Raw genomic sequence first — 18,895 nt, 5'->3', positions numbered from 1 at the left:
AAAGGAGGAATGGGAAGGACAGGGTGACTCTGGGATGGACAGGGGGAAGAAACCCCATGTTCACCCCCTCACCTGTCTGTGGGTCATCTGTCCCAGTTCTCCGGTACGGGCTCAGACCCTGGCCCTGGCCCAAGACGCTCCTAACTCCCCTGGACAGAAGGGAATGAATTTCCCGGGCAGGAAGCCTGGGGCCTCAGGAGAGACACCGTGTGAGGCTGAAGGTGGGAGGAGGGCAGAAGAGAACATTGCCCCATAAAGGAGGTGGGGGACACTTTGAGGCCTCTAAGGGGAGCCCTGTGGTAGGGATCAGATTAGATGCCAAGTGAAGTGGGAATGGGCAATATGCAGTCGGAGATGGAGGATGGGCCTTCCTAGTGGAGGGACCAGCATATACAAAAGCCTGGAGATGGGAAGAGACAGCAGAGAATGGCTAGGTCCCAACGGAGGTCTCAGGAATGGTGTCTCGAGCCAGTTCCCAGCCCCAGGGTCTCCATCTCCTTCTGGGGAGCATGAGCTGAACGCAGAGCCTTTAGTTCCAACCCCAGGTCCACCTCCTCCTGCTCTTCAACCATAAGCCGGTCCTCTCTCCTTTTGGGCCTCAGTTTACTCCTCTGTACAGTAAGAAGTTGGGCTCCATGATTCACACTCACAAAGATGAGAGTTCCTCCTTCAGCTCCCACATGGTAGAGCATCAGCTGTGACTCATCCATGGCCCCTGCCCTCAGGGGTTTCCCATCCAGGGGAAGAGACAAGCAGTGCCTTAAGGAGAGAAGAAAGAGCCAGACCAGGGCCCAAAGAGAGGCCTGTGGGCTGCATGCAGGAGGGGCATGTGGTGGGCCAGGGGATGGAAGAGAAGCTGAGAGAGGGACAAAGTGGGAACAGCAAGTGGTTTGTGAGGGTGGGGATAGAGGGAGAGGCCTAGTCTGGAGCCAGAGTTAGGAGGCAGGATCCCCAGGATTCAGTGACTGGCTGGGTGCAGGGATGGGGTGGGGAGAAGGCAGTGATAATGTTGTCACCACATTTCTGTTTTGGGTGACAGCTGACAAAGTGGATCCATTGACTGAGATAGGGCATGAGAGGGAAAAAGAACTCGGGACAGAGTTAATGAATCCAGCCTTGTTGAGTTTGAGGTGCCCAGGGAACATTCAGGGGGACATCCAGGAGGCAGCCTGAAGTCCATATGCTTCAGCGCACAGACATGCAATCACGTTTCCTGAGCCAAAAGCCAGGGCCCAGTCTGGCTAGTGACCTTACAGAGCAAACAGACTGAAGCTTTTAAGTCAGAACTAACCCCAGGAAATCTGGGCCTCTGGTGACTGCTCATAAGAGAGTAACTGGAGCCAAGCAGTGCATGAGGTCACCCAGGAAGTACTGGGGCAGTCGGGAGCCGTGTCATTGGAGGAGCAGGCAGTGGGAGAGGGCCCCAGGAAGGAGCCTGGGAGGGAGCCAGCAGAGGGGGGAGTAAAAAATCCCAGAGCACAGAATCATGGAGATCCTTGACCACTGGGAGAGTTTTAAAAAGGCAGGAATGACCAACAGTAATACTAATCATAGCTGCTAGCATTGATTATGTGCCTGTTGTATGCCAAGCCCAGTGCCAACTGCTTTCCATACAACATTACCTCATGACCCGGTAGAGCGTGTACCATCATTGTTCCCATTTAGAGAGGAGGAGGCCGACGCCCAGTGAGGCGGAGTGTCTATGTGAGCAGAAGAGGAGGAGGTCAGAACTGGCAGAAGGTGGTTTGCAGGAGCTCTGAGGAGCATCGCAGTGCTAGGTCCAGTTGGAGGCGTCCACAAAGGGCTCTGATGCTTCGGGTTTGGGAGGCGTAGTTAGGGACATCATCAGGCAGAGGCAAGGCAGCGGCAGGGCCAGGACCCCAGCGACTTGACTGCCCAGAACCCTGGACATGCTGGCTTCTGGCTCAGTTGTCAGCAGGACCCAGGTCTGCAACCTCCTTGCCAATCACGGGCCTTGAACCCAGGACCAGGTACTGGGGCACCTCAGAAGGCCTTCACTGGGACCCGCCATCCAACCGGTCACCAAATCACAGGGACAGGGATTTTGAAAGTTCCCTTTCAGAATTTTAGGCCACCTAGATCTTTTATTTCTCCCTTCCCTTCCCTCTTCCCCTTGTCTGTGTGTGTGAATATACAGTGCACAAGCATGTGTGTGCGCATGTGTGTGTGTGTGGTATGGGTGGGTGCATAAACTGGACAGGGCCCAGCCATTACCTGACAGAGCTGTCTCTCTGGCTCAGTTTCCCCAACAGCAAAGAGGTGTGTAATCCCAGCTCCTTGCCTGTCTCCTCCAGGCTTGATGAGGTCACCAGAAATTCAACCCAGTTATTCCGGGCTGCCCTCAGCCTCTCCCTTCCCCACCCTCCCCTCTTCCCAACTTTCAGTTTCTTTTCAGATCCTCGGTGCCTTTGGGGAAGAGGTGGCCAAACCGATGGAACATGGATTGCTTGCAACTTTCCAACCAAAATCCCCCACTTAGGGGAAGTCCCTTTAAAAGGGAAACTGAAAGCCTCTCCTACTCCAGTGCCCAGTCCCACTCCTTCCTCTCCATGCTGCTCAGGCCTGGCCCCATCGCCTCTCCCATTCGCTTCTTCCTCAGATGATCTGGACTCAAACTACGGCTGCCTTCCAGCTTCGTGACCTTGGACAAATCCCTTCCCCTCGCTGAGCCTCATAATGGCCATTCTGTAAAACGAGGACCCTGAGCGGCACTTCAGGTTGTGGCAAGGGTTCAGAGAGGTACTGTCGTGCTGAGGCACTTGTAGTGTTGAAGAGCTGGCTCCATCACGTCCTAGCTGTGTGGCTTTAGGCCCTCTCTGAGCCTCAGTATCCTCATCAGTAAAATAGGAATGATGATAGTATCTACTTCTTAGGGTTACTGTGAGATAAATGACCTAGTACCATCAAGTAAAGCCCTTAACACTGAGAACCTAGGCACAGAGGACATGGGAAGCATTCAACAATGTTCCTAGGTGCCGAATGCTGGGCAATGGCCTGATACAAACTTGGCTCAGCAGTGTGACCATTCCCTTCCTTTCTCTTCCCTTCCTGCCCTGGGGAGAGGAGGTAGGAGTGAGAACCACCCTGAGATAACCTTGTGTCCCCTCCATCAACTCGCTTCTGGGAAGGTGGTGGAGGGACTGACCGGGCTGTTCCAAGGATGCTGAATTGCTGAGAGGGAAATTTATTTGGCTCAATCAGTTCCTTAAATGGAAGGAATGTGCCTCTCCCCAGAAACCTGAGGATTCTCTCCCTATCCTCTTGCACCCCATAAGTGTCCCACTAGGACCTTCTTTTAGTGACTTTTCCCAGAAAGACATACTGTGGAACCCCCTCCAACACAAACTTCATCTGCCTGTCCCCTCCCAGCCTCTCCTCACATTCTCCTCCTCTCCCATCTGCGCAGGGAGGCCAGACATCCTGGTGATCCCTCCCTAATGCTCCAGGCTGCACTCCAGAGAGATGGTGCTCCCAGCCTCATTTCTCTCCTCTTTCTCCTCAGCCCACTGAACTTCAACTCTACTGGCTTTTCAGTTCCTCAGTGCTGAGCTTCTTCTACCTCAGGACCTTTGAGCATGCTGTTCCCTCCACCTAGAATGCCTCTCTACACTTCTCTACTTGCTGAATTTCTAGTCTTCTTTTAAAACCCAGATCAAACCACTCCTGAGGACTTTCCAGATTCCCCAGGAGGAAAGGATGGCTCTCCTCACCACACGCTCCATACCTCTGGGCTTAGGGTTCCCACAACTCAGGCCACCCACCTCAGCTCATCATCTCCTCATCTCCACCTCCAAGACCATTGCCCTTCTCACCTGGGCCAGGGCCTGTGCCATTTCATCAGCCTTCTCACTTGTCTCTCTGTCACCAGTCCATCCCCTCCAGCTGTTCTCCACTGTCTCAGGGTTATTTTCCAATAGAGGGTGCTCAGTAAATATCTGTTGACTGATGGAGTAAATGAGGGAAGGGATGAATGAAGGAGTGAAAGAAATGTAAAATGAAACATCCCCCCTCGGCTTTACACCTTTCTGTGGCTCCCTACTGCCCTCAGGACAAAGCCTGCACCTCCTATTTAAGGTCTTCACTCTGTAATCCCCATAGCACACTCTGGGCTTTCCGGCAAGCCAGAACCTCGCTCTCCTTTCTGCCTTCATGCAGGAGTCTCTCTGCCCGGACTGTCCTTCTTCCTGCTATGCATCAGGGAAACATGGGTGCGTTGCAGGCAAGAGATGCTGGGGGCCAGAGCTAAGGATGGAGGGGAGAGTCAGCCAACAGCAACATTTCTTGAGCTAGGGTCTGTTTTCAGTGCTGGAGATCTCGAGTGTAGCCTTAGAGTTTAGGTTTGAAATGCCTACAAGAGTCCCCCTGGAGACATCAGGCTGGCAATCAATGGATCTAGGAGCCTGGACTTCAGAGGACAGTGGATGGGTGTCCCAAATTTGAAGCCACAGGACTGGGTGCAATCCACTAGAGAGAAGGAATATCTCAAGAAGATAGTGCTGGGGGCTCCCCAACATTTAGACTCTGGAAGGGGAGCTAGCAGGGATTCAGCTGATGGCCGGTGGGAAAGGAAGAGATCCAGGTGCAGGGGTGTCTGCAAGCCAGAGGGAAGAAATGGTTTCCAGAAGGAATGAGTCACCCACCATGTCAAATGCTGTGGAAGGGTGGAGGAAGACAGAGGGAGAGAGGTATGGGAGGTGTTCGGGAGGCAGAACGGACAGGACTTAGGAAAAGACTACAGATGTTGGGAGGAATAAGGACTGTGGATGGTGCTCAAGGATCTGCCTTGGGCAAATGGCTGGAAGGAGGTGCCAAAGTGTACGCAGGAAGCCTAGAGGAAGAGCAGCAGGGGACGTGTGGAAACAGAGAGGTCAGTTTTGGATGAGTTGGGATGAGGTGACTTTGGGATGTCATCAGGATCACATGATGTCATTAGGACCACAGGATGTCTATGGGTCAGGTGAGATATTTGTGCTGGAGAGAAAGAGAAAAAAGAGATCTCTCCCCTTCCTCTCTCTCCTCTTTCTTTCTTTATGTCTATCTATGAGAGAATCTGTATGCTGACAACTCTGAAATCTCCATCTCCAGCCCAGATCTCTCCAGATCTCCAGCTGCCCTTGGAGATCACCCAGACATACATCCTACAGAGACCTACAAGACACAGAAAAACAGGCCCAGGTGGACACAGATTAGAGGGGACAGAGTTGGAAGCAAGAAAACCAGGGAAGAATTGATCAGACTGGCCCGGTGAAAGCAATGGTGGCTTGAACTAGGCCAGGTCAGAGGACAGAGAAGGAGAAGATGAAGTCCAGAGAGAGAGAGGGGGCCGGAGGAGGGGGGGGCCAGGAGTCTGCTGGATTTCGGGAGCTGGGGGTGAGGGGCGCTGCCCTGTAGCTCCTGTTTGTGTGACTGACACCCCCACAAAGGACAGGGGGTGGGTCATAAGTGGGTCGTTTTGTGTGAGGAACGGGGACTGCTGTTGACCATCGAGAGGATGAATCAGGATGGCAGGCCAAAACTCCGTCCTTTAGCCATCAGCACCCTCTGCCCTCTGCTGGGAGGCTTGGGCAAGATCCACTCCTGGCCTCAGTCCTGAGTACGATCTGGGAGAGGGTAAGGGGAAGCACAGGGACAGGTGCCGCAGGCCTTGGGTGTAGTTGAGGGCTGCAGACCACTTGTTGCCCGCCCGAGTGGACTCTGAGACTCTCTAGGCCTGGAGATGCCATGATGGGACCATGTCTCTCCCCTGTTTAAAACTTGTCCTTGGTTCCCTACTTCCTCCCGGAGAATGTCCAGCCCCTATTCTAGCCTTCAACGTCTTTGAAGCTCCAGTCCAGCTAGCCTCATTTTAAGCAGAGCCCATTTGGCCGCCAGTCTCACGGTTCCCTCAGTGGGATGAGGAGTTCAGCCTGCAAATGACCAAACCTTTCTCTGTGCTGCCAAATCTGCCTGGAGCGCTACTTATGCCTACCCAGTGCCTGCCCACCTGTCAAGATTCAGCTCAAGACCCTTCCTGAAGGCTTTCCTCACTCACCAGAGGACTCACTGTGCCCCAAACAATATCACTCTCCTGTGGCACTTTACTGAGCTGGTGTATGTCTCTGCCTTTCTCTTTCTATGGCACAGCGAGAGTCTAGAGGGCAGGAGCCAGGTCTGGGTCATCTAGGCTATCCCACTGGGGGGTTCACGGGGGAGATGGGAGCAGTGGAAGGGTCAGGGGTGGCAGCAGATGCCCTCCCAGCCTTTGGGTTCAGTCTAACAGTGTATGCGAATGGAAGGAACTGAGATCATCACCCTGCAAAGTGGAGAGGGCCAGAGAGAGGCAAAAGCTGCTTTATTTGGGCCGTGAAGGGCAGAAACACGGAGACCTCAGGAGACAGGGCGAAGGTGGATCATCTTCAGCCACAGGGAAGGGCTATGGGATCGAGCAGTGCTCCCAGGCCGTCCTCCTGTCATCCTGGCTTGCACAAGTCGGCCTTGGGACCACCATGTGATGAACCTGGAGCCTGTTTCCTCACATTCTGGAAAACAGACATCCATGACACTCCTCTGGAACCCCGGGGCCCTGGGTGTGGAGCTGAGCACGCCAGACTGCCTGGCTCACACACAGCTCTGCCACCAACAAGCTGGGTGTCCTTGGGCAAGTCATTTAATGGCTCTGAGCCTCACTCTCCTTATCTGAGGATGATAGGAATGAGGATACCCAACATACAGGGTTGTGATGAGGCTTAAAAAAGAAAATGTATGCAGTTTTAGCTCAGTACCTGGCAGAGAGTAAATGTGCAACAAATATTAGTTGTTGTGATTATTTCTCTTTTATCAAGAGACCTGGGTTCTGGTCCCAGTTCTGCCACATTTTCCTCCCTGGACCTGCCTGACTTTCTCTCTGTAAGATGGGATATTACAGGATTAAATGAGATAACGGATGTGGCAGAAGCCTCTAGGAGGAGTGATTATCTCTGTGCTTCAGAGGTTCACCTCCCTGGGGCTGCCAGAGGGTTGTCACCCCCATTTCATCAGGTCCTCACTGGGATCTCTGTCTAGGTTGCTGCTGCAGGGCCAGCTCATCTCCTGCCCTCTGCCCACAAGGCAGAATGAGAGGAAAGGCCTGGCGTTGGCTCAGCAGGGACTGTGGTTAGACAGGACGAAGGACTTCCTTCCGGGCTGCAGGATGCTACCTTGGGAAGGAGCCAGAGGTCGTGGGACTGAGGCTGCTGGGGGGAGGGGTAGCTTTCAGGGGAATGGCAGGCCAGCCCAGTTAGGCCAGAGTGGGCCAGTGTGGTGAATCAGCTCAGCAGTGACCTCACTTCCAGAGACCCTGGGGGGAGGCCCTGTTTAAACCTGCCCCACAGCTCCCAAGATCACAGAGACAACAGACAGCAGAGACACAGCAACAGGATACTCCAGGACAGACGGCCAGAGGCAAGAGGCCGCCCTCTAGATGTATGCCGTTCTCTCTACCCAGAACACTCTTCCCAGGGTCTGGAGTGGTTGGTCCCTCATCCTGCAAGCCTTGATTGAGAGTTACCTGCTCAGACAGGACCTCCTGACCAACCCATGCATTCACTCAACTTTTACTGAGCCCCAATTATGAGTCAGCCGCTGTTCCAGGTCTGTGAACAAGACAGAGGCCCTGCCCACTCCACGTAAAGTAGCACACGGTCCACTTTGTTCTTTTCAAACCCCTGACCTCTTGTATCATCTACCTCCCCAACCAGAATGTAAGCTCCTGAGGGCAGGGACTTCCACTGTTTGTTTCACCAAAGTGAATCCAGCGACTCAGAGTATAAACCTGGCACAAACCACTGAAATGGGCCCTACGTGAATATTTGTTGAATAAATAAACAGACACAGAGACCAGAGATAGACGGATGCACAGTGAAACAGAGCCATGCTAAGAGTTGGATGCAGACATTCAGAGATGCACAAAAACGTGAAGCGCACACATGATGATCATGCTCAGGACTGTCGCCGAGACAGTGCCCTTCAAGCCACCCTGAGCCTTCCTTCCCTGAGTTCATTCAGCCTGGTCACCAGGCCCATTCTCCCCTGGGGCTGACCCAGTTGGTGCCAGAAGGCACGACCTATCCTGGTCCCTGCGCTCCCTGCACGGGGGCACAAAGCTGGCATTATGTTTGAGGATCCCTGTTTGGAGCTCTATTTTATTTTCTTAGGTGATTTCTGATGAACAGAAATTTTAATATAGTCAAATTTGTTAACCTTTTAAAAAATACTTGCAGGGGTCAGAGAAGGGCAGGGACGAATAACCCCGCAGAGACCCACGCCTTGCCCGCGGGGCCTCTCCCATCGGCTCAAGCCCTCCTCGCCCTGGAGCGGGCAAGGCCGCCGCAGACGTCGCGCTCAGGCCTCGCCCTTCCCCCACACCTCCGCTAGGCCCCGCCTCTGGACCCGCCCCTCCGGGGGTCGCGCCCTCTCCTGGCCCCGCCCCTCTCCGCTCTCACGGGCGCAGGGGAACCAGATGGCTCTTCCTCTTGTCCAGGAGTTGGTAGTTAATATTCTGCCACTGGTGCTTCCACCTGGAGGGAGGGAAATTGGGCAGACAGGGTGGGGGCAAGGCTCCCGCTCCCTCCGGGTTACGCCCACTCAGCCTAGCCCCGCCCCTTCCTCCGCGCTTCGTCGCCTCAGGCCCCGTCCTTCCCACCCCATTCCGCTCCCTCCTCCCGCTCCCAGGTACCGCCAAGCCCAGCCTATCCAGCTCCTGACCGGCCCTGGGCTCTGGGGATCCGCCTCTTCCCGCAGACCCCGCCCCTCTGTAGTAGGCCCCGCCCCTCCCTCCCCAGGGGCCCCCGCTCTGTCCCGCGCGCTCACGGGAGGCGCGGGCGCGCTCCGCAGCGGCTGGCCGGGCTGGTGGCCCCCGGTGGGGGCGGCAGGTTGCGCGCCGGCCAGCAGCAGGCGGCGCCCGGCGGGCGCGGCGCTGCGGGCTCAGCCAGTGGTCGGCCAGGCTGCGGCGGGAGGCGGGCGCCGGCAGGACCGGGCCTCGGCAGCCCCAGAAACACAACACCTGGTCCAGGAGATGCGGGGTCGTGGCCCGGGGCTGCCTGCGGGGGAGACGGGGCAGCGGTCACCCCAGGAGGCGCGACGGGCGGGGAGGGGGCCGCCTCAGATCAGACGCGGCGGGGCGAGGGCCAGGGTCACTGCTGGTCGATTTAGAGGGTCAGGGAGGGGGATTGGAGGCCCCCATCGGGGCCTTCCTGAGGGCCTGAGCGCCTCCTCCCCCCAGCTGCCAGATCTGGGCCCTTTATGCCGCCGGTGCCCTCCCCGGGCCGCCTCACCTGGACAGAAGGAAATTCACCACGAAGTGGGCGGTCTCTGTGAACAGCATGGTGTCCAGCTCGCCTGGCCCAGCTTCGGCCTCTAATACCTGCCCGGGCCTGGAGGGGGTGGCCTGAAAGGCCCCGGGCCCGGCTGTTTTTAGCAAGAGGCGTCGGCTGGCAGAGGGGGTGGGGGCAGTGCCAGCCCCTCCGGCGGGTCTAGTCCATGGTCTGCCTTTAGCCGCTTCAGTGCGAGGGGGCGGTTACCAGATCTCCAAGATCCTCTGAGACACTTGACCCTCAGGAACAGGACAGATAGGCAGAGGGGGCAAGAGGGGGCTGAGGGCAGGAAAGTCGGCGGCCCCTTGGATAAACGCTTCCCCATCCCACCCAGGGTCCTCCAGATCATGCTCACAGATCCCTGATGCTGTGCTCAGGCAGAACCCACACCTCGAAAGGCCTTGCTGCTCCCAGGCTTAGGAGCCCCCCACCTCTGCCCCTCGTGGCCCTATAAGAGCCTTTCCCCTCGCTCCAGCACGCTTTAAATGCCAGAGGTAGAAGGCTCTTCAGCCAACTCCAGTTCAGGAGTTCTTTTCTAGAGGCCGTGAATGAGCTCCTAAACTGTCTGCAAAGTTCCAAACACACATATATTTCTGGCGGGAAGTGAGAAAGGACCCCTGACACCGCCCCCCCCCCCCCCACGCTTCCCCTGCAAAAATGTTAAAAGCTCTTGATCTGGTCTAACCCACTCTTTTTGCAGAACAGGAAACTGAGGTTCAGACAGGGGCAGAGAAAAGCCAAAAGTAAAACCCAGGCTTCGTACTCCTGCCAGCCCCCACAAAAGGTGAGACCACACTTTGTACCCTTGTTCTGCTCAGAGCATGGGGTTCAGGGCTCAGGGCTCAGAGCCCAGGCTAGGCCTTGCTGCCTGACCCCCTGGGGATCCTGGGGAACATGCTGGCCCAGCTCTCTTTCCCACACTGCCAGTTCAGGCTATTTGCCCCCGAGTGACTCACATTGGCTGCTAGGGAGAGTGGGCAGCTGTTCTGAGCCCCCAGAGCCCAGTACAGGCCCTGACTTGCCCCCCAGTTGTGCAGCCATATTTGGAGATTTAATCTCATCTTTTCGCTCCTTGGAGAAACTCCCTCTTCTCTTCCCTTCCTCTTTTCCCTGTCTCCAACCTCTCCCTCCCTCATGGCTCCTTCCCAGCAGCAAACAAACAGGCTCCAGTCTTTCCTATCTTTGAAAAAGAAGAAAGCCCTCCTTCAACCCCTTCTTCTCCAGTGCCCCTTCACAGCCAACATTTTTTTTTTTTTTGAGGAAGATTAGCCCTGAGCTAACATCTGCTGCCAATCCTCCTCTTTTGCTGAGGAAGACTGGCCCTGAGCTAACATCCATGCCCATCTTTCTCTACTTTATATGTGGGACGCCTACCACAGCATGGCTTGCCAAGCGGTGCCATGTCCACACCCGGGATCCGAACTGGCGAACCCTGGGCCGCCGAAGCGGAATGTGCGAACTTAACTGCTACACCACCAGGCGAGCCCACAGCCAACAGTCTTGAAAGAGTTGGGTACACACGCGGTTTCCACTCCCTCACTCCATTCCTGCAATCTGGCTTCCTCCCCCACCATTCCACAGGAGCAGCTCGTCAAGGTCACCACTGACCTCCTAGTTGCTAAATCCAAGGGATGCTCATGAGGCTTTATCTGACTTGACCCCTTAGCAGTGGCCGACTCTGACACAAATACTCCCTCCTATTTGAAATACTCTTGTGCCCTTGTTTTTCTGGACACTGTGAACTCTTGTCTTGGGCTCTTACTGGTTGCTGCCACGTGGCCAGTTTCTCGTCCTTTGCTTGCTGCCTAATCTTGGGTGTTCTTGGGCCCACTACAGTCTGTCCCAGGGGCATCTCATGGGTTCCCATGCCTTTGGTGTCCACCTGTGTCAGAGATTCACCTTGGGATCTCAGCCCTGACCTCTCTTCCCTGCCCCGTGCCTATCTCCTGGACCCCTCCCCCTGATGTCCCACCTCACAGGAAGCATGCCCCACGCCTGCCCTTCCTCCCATGTTCCTCAGCTTGGCCATTTTCTCAGTTGCCTAAACTGGAAATCTGGGCTTGGTTCTAGACTCTTCCCTCTCTCTCTCTCTTTTCATATTCAAGCAGCTGTGAAATCCTGTCCTCTCCAGGACTATCTAAATCTCATTGCTTCTCTCCGTTTCCACTGCTAGCACCTGGTCCAAGGCCCCATGGCCTCTCACCTGGGAGGCTGCAGCAGCTGCTGAATTGTCTCCCGCTGCTACTCTCTATTTCTTCCGTGGTCTGTTCCCATAGAGCAGCCAGTGTTGTCTTCCCAAAACGTGAGTATGTCCCTCTGCGCAGTGTCTTTAGCACCACGTTCGCCCATGGCACATACCAATCCCAGTGCTGGGCACATTTCCCACTGGGATGTCTTTGCCTGGGTAACTGCTTATCATCTCAGTGCCAGTGTCAGTTCCTTAGGGAAGCCATTCTGGAACCCCCAGCTGGCTCTGCTATTCGTTTTCCTCCCAGCACTCTGTGGACTTATCAAGCAGTCATTTCACGAGCTAGTCTAAAGTGCAGACATTCTATAAACTCCTGAGCCCTCCCATTTTAGGCCCTGGGGATGTGAGAATGAATATGACAGAGCCCCTGCCCTCCGTGAGTCCATAGTGTGATGGGGAAGACAGGCATTCAACAGGGATCAAGGAATAGGTGAGTAGACAGTGGTGCAAGCAGGTGCTGTGGGAGGGGAAGGACACGTGGTCAGGGGAGCCTTCTTCGGGATGTGACAGTTGGTGGAGATCTGGAGGATAAGTGAGACTGGGAGAGAGGCTATCCTGGGCAGAAGGAATGGCATGCTTAAAGGTGGGAAGGATGTTTTGTGCAGAGCTGGGGGTGTCCAGTGTGGCTGGACAAGTGATATAAAGAAGTCATTGATGAGATTTAAACAGGAGAATGACAGCCTTGATAAAATAATTCTGGACTGGAGGAATCCAGAGAGGAAGGAATCAGGGAGACCAGTTAGGAGGCGGCTGGAGTCATCCAGATGAATAGCGATGGAGGACTGGTCCAGGGTGGCGGCAGTGGAATTGAGGCAGAATGTGGTCACCTGGCCTGGGGACTGGGGAAGACAGAGGGAATGAGAATGACTGCGGAGCCCTTACCCCAAGGGCAGGTGGGGAGAGGCCAGTGGCAGCTGGGACAGCCATAGCCCTGTGGGGTCCACCCCACTGATGTATCTGGTGTCAGGTTGCCTGATGTCGTCCCATGGGTCCTCATCCATCCTCCTTCCTAGAGAAGCAGATGGAGAGCCAGGAGGTAGAAGGCTGCTAAGAAGGCCTAGGAGGGGACGGGGGGGGGGGGGGGGGCGGGGGAGGAGAAAGGGGAAGCTGGTCAGAGTCCGGATGTGATGGGGTTTCAGGGTAAGTGGCATCTGGGGTTTCCTCAGAGTCTGGAAATTCCACTGTCTCTGGCTCTACCCTGAGACCCCCAAATTCTGAGATCCTCAAACTTGGGGGTCTAGTCCTTGGAAGTCCTGAGGGCCCTCTAGGGGCTGTGAGTCTGCACCTGAAGGGCCACAAGTCCCTAACAGATCCCCAGGACTCTTGACAGTCCCTAAAGCCGTACGTACTTCCCATGAGCTGGCCCAACGCCCATTATCTGCATGATCCCCTGCAGTCCTCACGCTAACCCTCGGAGGCACGTAGCTTGTGTATCCCCACTGTACATGTAAGACTTCTAGCGGTGAAGGAACTTGCTCACATTCACGCAGCTAAAACAAGGCAGAACGAGGAGTTGACCCAGGGTGTGACTGACATCAGAGTCTGTGCTTTGAAGTCCTGTGCTATATTAAGCCTGTCGACCCCCTGGTTGATTGGCTCAGTAAGGGGGGGAGGCTTTGTGGCAGATTTGCTTGTGGTTGGGGTGGCTGCTCCCCTCTCATATCAAGCGATGAGAAAGGGTAGTGCTGACGTCAGCTGTTACCATGGCAATACAGCAACCCTTTCCCTGCCGTCTCCATGGTAACCTGGGGGTCCATCTGTACTTCGCCCCCTCCTTCTAAGAGGGGGTCCCTTAGGGAAGGGCTGGCTAATAAGGTATTTGAGAGAAAAGTCAGGGAAGGCAGTAATTCGAGCATTCCCTTTTCCCCGGGCCCCTCCCCACTCCTCAGGCCCAGAGAATAAGGCTGGGATCTGGGGGTCCTGCTTTGACGTCTGGGGACAGCTTTACCCTCTCGGATGAGGGAAGCAGTTCTGCCTTTCCCACCTGGGGATTCCCCTGGAAAGGCTCCCCCGCCAAGTTCCTCGGCTCCTGAGTAGAACGGCTGGGAAGTTGGCAGAGGGAGGCAAGGGGGATTCCCCAACCCTCTCTAGGGCGGGACAGCGCCCAGCCCTTGGAGACAGGGCTGGCTGGCTCTCTGCTGCCCCTTGAAGCCAACAGTGAGCTGCAGTGGCAGCCTCTCTTGCTCATTGAGTGCTAGCTGTGCCAAAGATTCCTGCTTGGTGCCATACACGCATGACTTTACTGAAATCTCCCAGCAGGTGTCATTAACCCCATTTTACAGATTTGGAAATGGAGACTCAGAGAGGCTAAGTAACCAGCTCAACGTTGCACAGCTGGCAAATAGCAGAGTCAGGACTCAAATCCAGGACTAGAGTTTAGGCCAGTGACTTTTCCAGGGGGAGAGAAAGAGGAAGAAGAAACAGAGGACAGAACGGAAAAGAAGAGAAATAGGAGAGTGAAGTGACTCAGGTTGGAGCCTTTCATGCTCCCGGCCACCTACAGAACAAAGTTCAAACTCAAGGACTCCTTGATCCAGTTTCTCTTCTGTGAACTCCTTCCTGGATCCCCTGCATTCTGAGCTCTGCAAGGGCAGGGGATCTGTCAGATTCAGGCCTAGGCTCTCACACCTGGTGCGGCTCAAGCAGGTATTGGTGAAAGTGGACTGAACTGAATTCCTTGAACTTGCCCTCCACTTTCTTGCCTCTGGGCCTTTGCCCACATGTTCCCTCCACCTGAGATGCCCTTTCCCTTTGCCCACGGACACTCTAGAGTGAACTAGCCCCAGGGTCTGGCCCAGTGGCAAGGCGTGTGTCTGGAATCTTTGCATCCCTCAATATCCAAGCATATGGGAGGTGGCAATAAATCTTTTTTAAAGGAAAGGAGGGTTGAGAAGATGGGAGAAAGGAAGTGAGAGAAATGAGAAGGGAGAAAGGAAGAATGAGAAGGATTCAGCATCTTGGTGCTGGCAAGGTCCATAGAGATCAGCTGATGTTCTTTTTTTTATTTCACCAGTGAGGAAATGGGCCCAGAGGGAAGGGAATTGACTGAGTGAGGCCTCCCAGCAGGTCGTTACTAGGCTATGTGAGTTGAGGGCCAAGGTCTTATCTGTCAAGTTCACTGCTGAATCCCCAGTGCCCTGCACAGGCCTGGCTGCTGGACCTGTACTGTCTGAGTCAGGGACATACCCTGAACTAGAACCCAGTAGCTTGATGCCCGGCCACACTGTCCAAGGCTCCTGATTGCCATGGAACAGAGTCCCATGGAACCCTGGCCCCTGCCACTCACTACCCCTTCTTTTTGCTCCCAGGCATACCCAATCTTCCAATGTTTGCATGAGCTGTCTCTGCTCCCAGAATGTTTTTTCTCCATGTCTACTCATTATTTTCTGGTGATGCTGTCAATCACCTGGCTAAGCTTGTGCCTCAGGGGAAGGCTTACCTATGGCCCAGCCTGGTCAATTATAGTCTCCCGTCTCCCTGGCAAGGGTAATTGGCCCAACGAGCGTGCATGTGATTTAAGGACGGCCAATCACTGCCCTTCCAGGCATAGGAATACTGAGAGTGGGAGAAAGCAGCTCCCCCTTCCTGGGTTTTCCAAGCTGCTGCAGCCGTGTTCCCTGCCCAGAGGAGATAATCAGGGATGAGAGGGGAAGGATGCGGCAGTCCTGGTCGGGTTGAATCCTTGGTTCCAGCCCGATGGATGCCCTGGTTCCTACAGTTCTTCCTTTAATCACTAGCTTATATCCTTCCCAGCCGCTTGAAACAATCAATTCCTTTTTTGCTTAAGTTAACTTCAGTTGCTTGCAATGGAGAGACTTTATCAATACAGAGGCCAATCATTTTTTTCTCTCTAAAATTACACTGGCCTCGGGGGCTGGCCCCGTGGCCGAGTGGTTAAGTTCACGCGCTCCGCTGCAGGCGGCCCAGTGTTTCGTTGGTTCGAATCCTGGGCGCGGTCATGGCACTGCTCATCAAACCACGCTGAGGCAGCATCCCACATGCTACAACTAGAAGGACCCACAACGAAGAATATACAACTATGTACCCAGGGGCTTTGGGGAGAAAAAGGAAAAAAATAAAATCTTTAAAATTGCACTGGCCTCCTAAGGAGGGTGAGCACTGTTTATGGGGAGGGAGACCCCTTTTCTGCAGAGCAGCAGCTTGATTGTTAGGCTGAGTAGGGCCTGCATGGAGTTTGGTGGGAATGGAAACAGGTGGATTACTCTACTTAATAGAGAAACTGAGAGTCCGAGGGTGGGGGTGGGGGCGGGGGCAGAGAGGGAGGGGGCCTCTGCAGGAGGTCAGCATGGAGGAGGAGAGGAGTGGAGGAGAGAGAAGCCAGTGCTATGGCCTGAAGCTGCCAGGGATTATTCTGGTGCAGGGGAAAGATAGGCATGGAGGAGCTTTCAAGAGCCAGGGTGTTTAAAGGACCAGGGGGCTGAATGGTCAAGTCTAAAGTCCTCACTTCGAAGTAGACTCGTTTTGGCAAACAGCCAATAAGTCCCAATAACATTTGGGACTGCCTGGGAGGGCATTTTGTGTGGAAGTCGAGAAGGGTGGCCCTTTCAGGTGACCATGGGATTCTGAAGTGCTCTGGGGAGGGCTTGGACTTCTACCCCATGTGGATTAGGGGAGGGGTGTTGAGTCAGTTGCATTTAGATCTCAGGGGACGGGAGGCCAAACCTGACCTTTGGGTTACATATATTATTTCCAATGTTAAAACAAGACAGGTTCGTGTCAGAATGGTTATAATGACCAAGACGAAAAAAAAAATGTTGGAGAGGATGCAGTGGAGAAAAGGGAACCCTCATACACTGCTGGTGGGAATGCAAACTGGTACAACCACTATGGAAAACAGTACGGAGATTTCTCAAAGAATTAAAAATAGAAATACCAGGGGCCAGCCCGGTGGCATAGTGGTTAAGTCCGCGCACTCTGCTTCAGTGGCACAGCGTTTGCAGGTTCGGATCCCTGGTGCGGACCTACACACTGCTCATCAAGCCATGCTGTGGGGTGTCCCATATACAAAATAGAGGAAGACTGGCACAGATGTTAGCTCAGGGACAATCTTCCTCAATCAAAAAGAGGCAGATAGATTGGCAAGGGATGTTAGCTCAGGGCTAAGCTTCCTCACCAAAAAAAGAAAAAGAAGAAAAAGAAAAAGAAATACCATACAACCCAGCTCTTCCACTACTGGGTATTTATCCAAAGAACTTGAAATCTGCAATTCAAAGAGACTTATGCACCCCTATGTTCACTGTAGCATTATTCACAAAAGCCAAGCCGTGGAAGCAACTGAAGTGCCCATTGACTGATGAATAGATAAAGAAGAGGCGGTATATATACAATGCAATACTACTCCACCACAAAAAAAGACAAAATCGTCTCATTTGCAACAACATGGATGGACCTTGAGGGTGTGATGTTAAGTGAAATAAGCCGGACAAAGAAAGACAAACACCATGTGATTTCACTCATATGTGGAAGATAAACACATGGACAAAAAGAATAGATTAGTGGCTACCAGAAGGGAAAGGGGCAGGGGGGTGGGCATAAGGGGTGAAGGGGCACATATACATGGTGACTGACAAGTAATAATGTACAACTGAAATTTCACAATGTTATAAACTATTGTGACCTCAATTAAAAAAAGCGGAAAAAAAATAATGATACAGGTTCATTAAAGCAAAATTGGAAAGTGGAAAATATTCAGCTTAAATACTGCACTTCCAGGCAGCCTTCCTGTCCTCGGCGCCTCCTATGGATGGCTCATAGGTCATTAAGTCTGAAGACACTGAGGAATGTGCTCGCATCACCTTTCATCTGGGGGTCCCTGGGCAAGTCTCTCAAGACTCAGTTCCCTCACCCGTAAAACAGGAAAAAGAAATCAAAGTTTTTCAAACAACTTCTTCCTCAATCTTTTTCTGGTCCCACCGTCCTCGGAGAAACCACGACTCAAGATGGATAAGGCAGCTCCTAACCCCTCTAACAAAGCCAGAGGTGCCCAGCGTCACAAAATAGCAGGTAGGAAAACCTAATTCCATCTTGGGAGAATTAAATGGGCCTGGTGTGGGTGGCCGTTCTCTTTAAGCTGTCTGTCCTCTGCGTCTGGTCCCGAGCTTCTCTGGGCCCCCAGAGTCCGGCACAGTAAGGCGAATTTCACTGGAGAACCAAGATGAGGGATGGCCCACGCGGAAAGGTTGCCCTGTAAGAGGTCATGACCAGCAACAAATGGCGGGAGGGGTTGGACCCCACAAGAAAGCGGACCCAGAAAAGCAGTTCCCTAGGGCTGGGTCCAAGGGAGGAGACAGCTGCAGGGAAGGTCCTATTGGATGGGGCGGAGGAGTCGGCGGGCCCATCCGACGGGATAGACATACACAACCAGCCCGGAGTGGAAAGAACAGTTTATGCTGTGCTTTATTAAAATGTGCATCATTCTTTTATTTTAAAATGTGCATCATTGTCTCGTGCTCCGCGTGCGCGATTTCAGCGTGGTGGCCCCCGGCGGGCCTAGTCCCCGCCCGGCTCCCGCGGAGCCGCCGTGCGCAGGCGCACTCAGGTGGCGCGGGCCCGGGGGCTCCCGCCCATGGCCAGGTAGACGTCGATGGGCACGTGCAGCAGCGTCAGGCAGTGGCAGCCGGGGCAGCGTCGAAGCGGCCTGGGGAAGGCGGGGCGCGACGGGGGGGCGCTGAGGTGGAGGCCCGGCCCATCCTGTTGGGGACGCACCCGGGCAGGGCACCTGGGATCCCCGAGGTTAGGGCGTGGATGGGGTGGGTCTTACGTGGTGGCGGAGGGGGGTGTCGGGATGGGAAGAGGGACAGGGGCGGGACCGGAAGCGCTCGGCGCGCAGCAGTCCACGCGGCTCCCCCTCGGGGCGGTTTGGAGGATTGGGACGGCAGGAGGGCTCACGGGGGAGGGGCGCCGGTCTCACCTGACCGGGTTGTGCTCCGTGGCTACCGGCTCTGGGCTGTCCTGGGACTCGGGGGCGGCAGCAAAGCCAGGGGAGTCTCCGGCCTCAATGGGGAATCTCCGACCCTGAGGGGGCTCCTGGGCACTCATGTCCAGGCCCCGGGGCGCTCTGCGCGGGGAGTGGCGGTCAGGCTGCTCCAGGGCCGCGGGGCGCCCCCTCCCCACGCCCGCCCCCTGGGTCGTTGCTCACCTGCCGGAGGCCGAGGCCGGACCCAGGCTGGAAGCAGCTGCCCGAGCCCTGGCTGCGGGAGGACGCTCCGGTCCAAGCGGAGCCGGGCAGGTGTCTGCGGCGCGTCCGGGCCCGGGCGTCGAGGGGAAGGGCTGCATT

At 54.9% G+C, this 18,895-nt stretch overlaps 1 protein-coding gene across 1 annotated transcript; it reads right to left on the bottom strand.

The window, feature by feature from the left end:
• Nucleotides 1–17,990: 17,990 nt before the first annotated feature.
• On the bottom strand, nucleotides 17,991–18,894 carry FAM229A (family with sequence similarity 229 member A). The gene is made up of 3 exons (XM_008521866.2): nucleotides 18,758–18,894; nucleotides 18,530–18,676; nucleotides 17,991–18,256 (listed from the first exon to the last, which is right to left on the bottom strand). The coding sequence occupies exons 1-3, from the start codon at nucleotides 18,892–18,894 to the stop codon at nucleotides 18,154–18,156; spliced, it is 387 nt and encodes a 128-aa protein (XP_008520088.1). The 3' UTR covers nucleotides 17,991–18,153.
• Nucleotide 18,895: the final 1 nt, after the last annotated feature.

Source organism: Equus przewalskii, chromosome 2 (genome assembly GCF_037783145.1).
Source record: "Equus przewalskii isolate Varuska chromosome 2, EquPr2, whole genome shotgun sequence".
In the NCBI taxonomy this organism is placed as follows: domain Eukaryota; kingdom Metazoa; phylum Chordata; class Mammalia; order Perissodactyla; family Equidae; genus Equus; species Equus przewalskii.
The sequence above is the reverse complement of the archived record's forward strand: the minus strand, read 5'-3'. Positions and strand labels throughout refer to the sequence as shown.

What these genes read in the sequence shown, in the direction of transcription:
- FAM229A (XM_008521866.2), bottom strand. Translation starts at nt 18,894, where the DNA reads ATGCAGCCCTTCCCCTCGACGCCCGGGCCCGGACGCGCCGCAGACACC. An exon ending in CCGGCCTCGGCCTCCGGCAG is followed by an intron (nt 18,677 to 18,757) that starts GTGAGCAACGAC and finishes CTCCCCGCGCAG; the next exon opens with AGCGCCCCGGGGCCTGGACA. An exon ending in ACGGAGCACAACCCGGTCAG is followed by an intron (nt 18,257 to 18,529) that starts GTGAGACCGGCG and finishes CGCCTTCCCCAG; the next exon opens with GCCGCTTCGACGCTGCCCCG.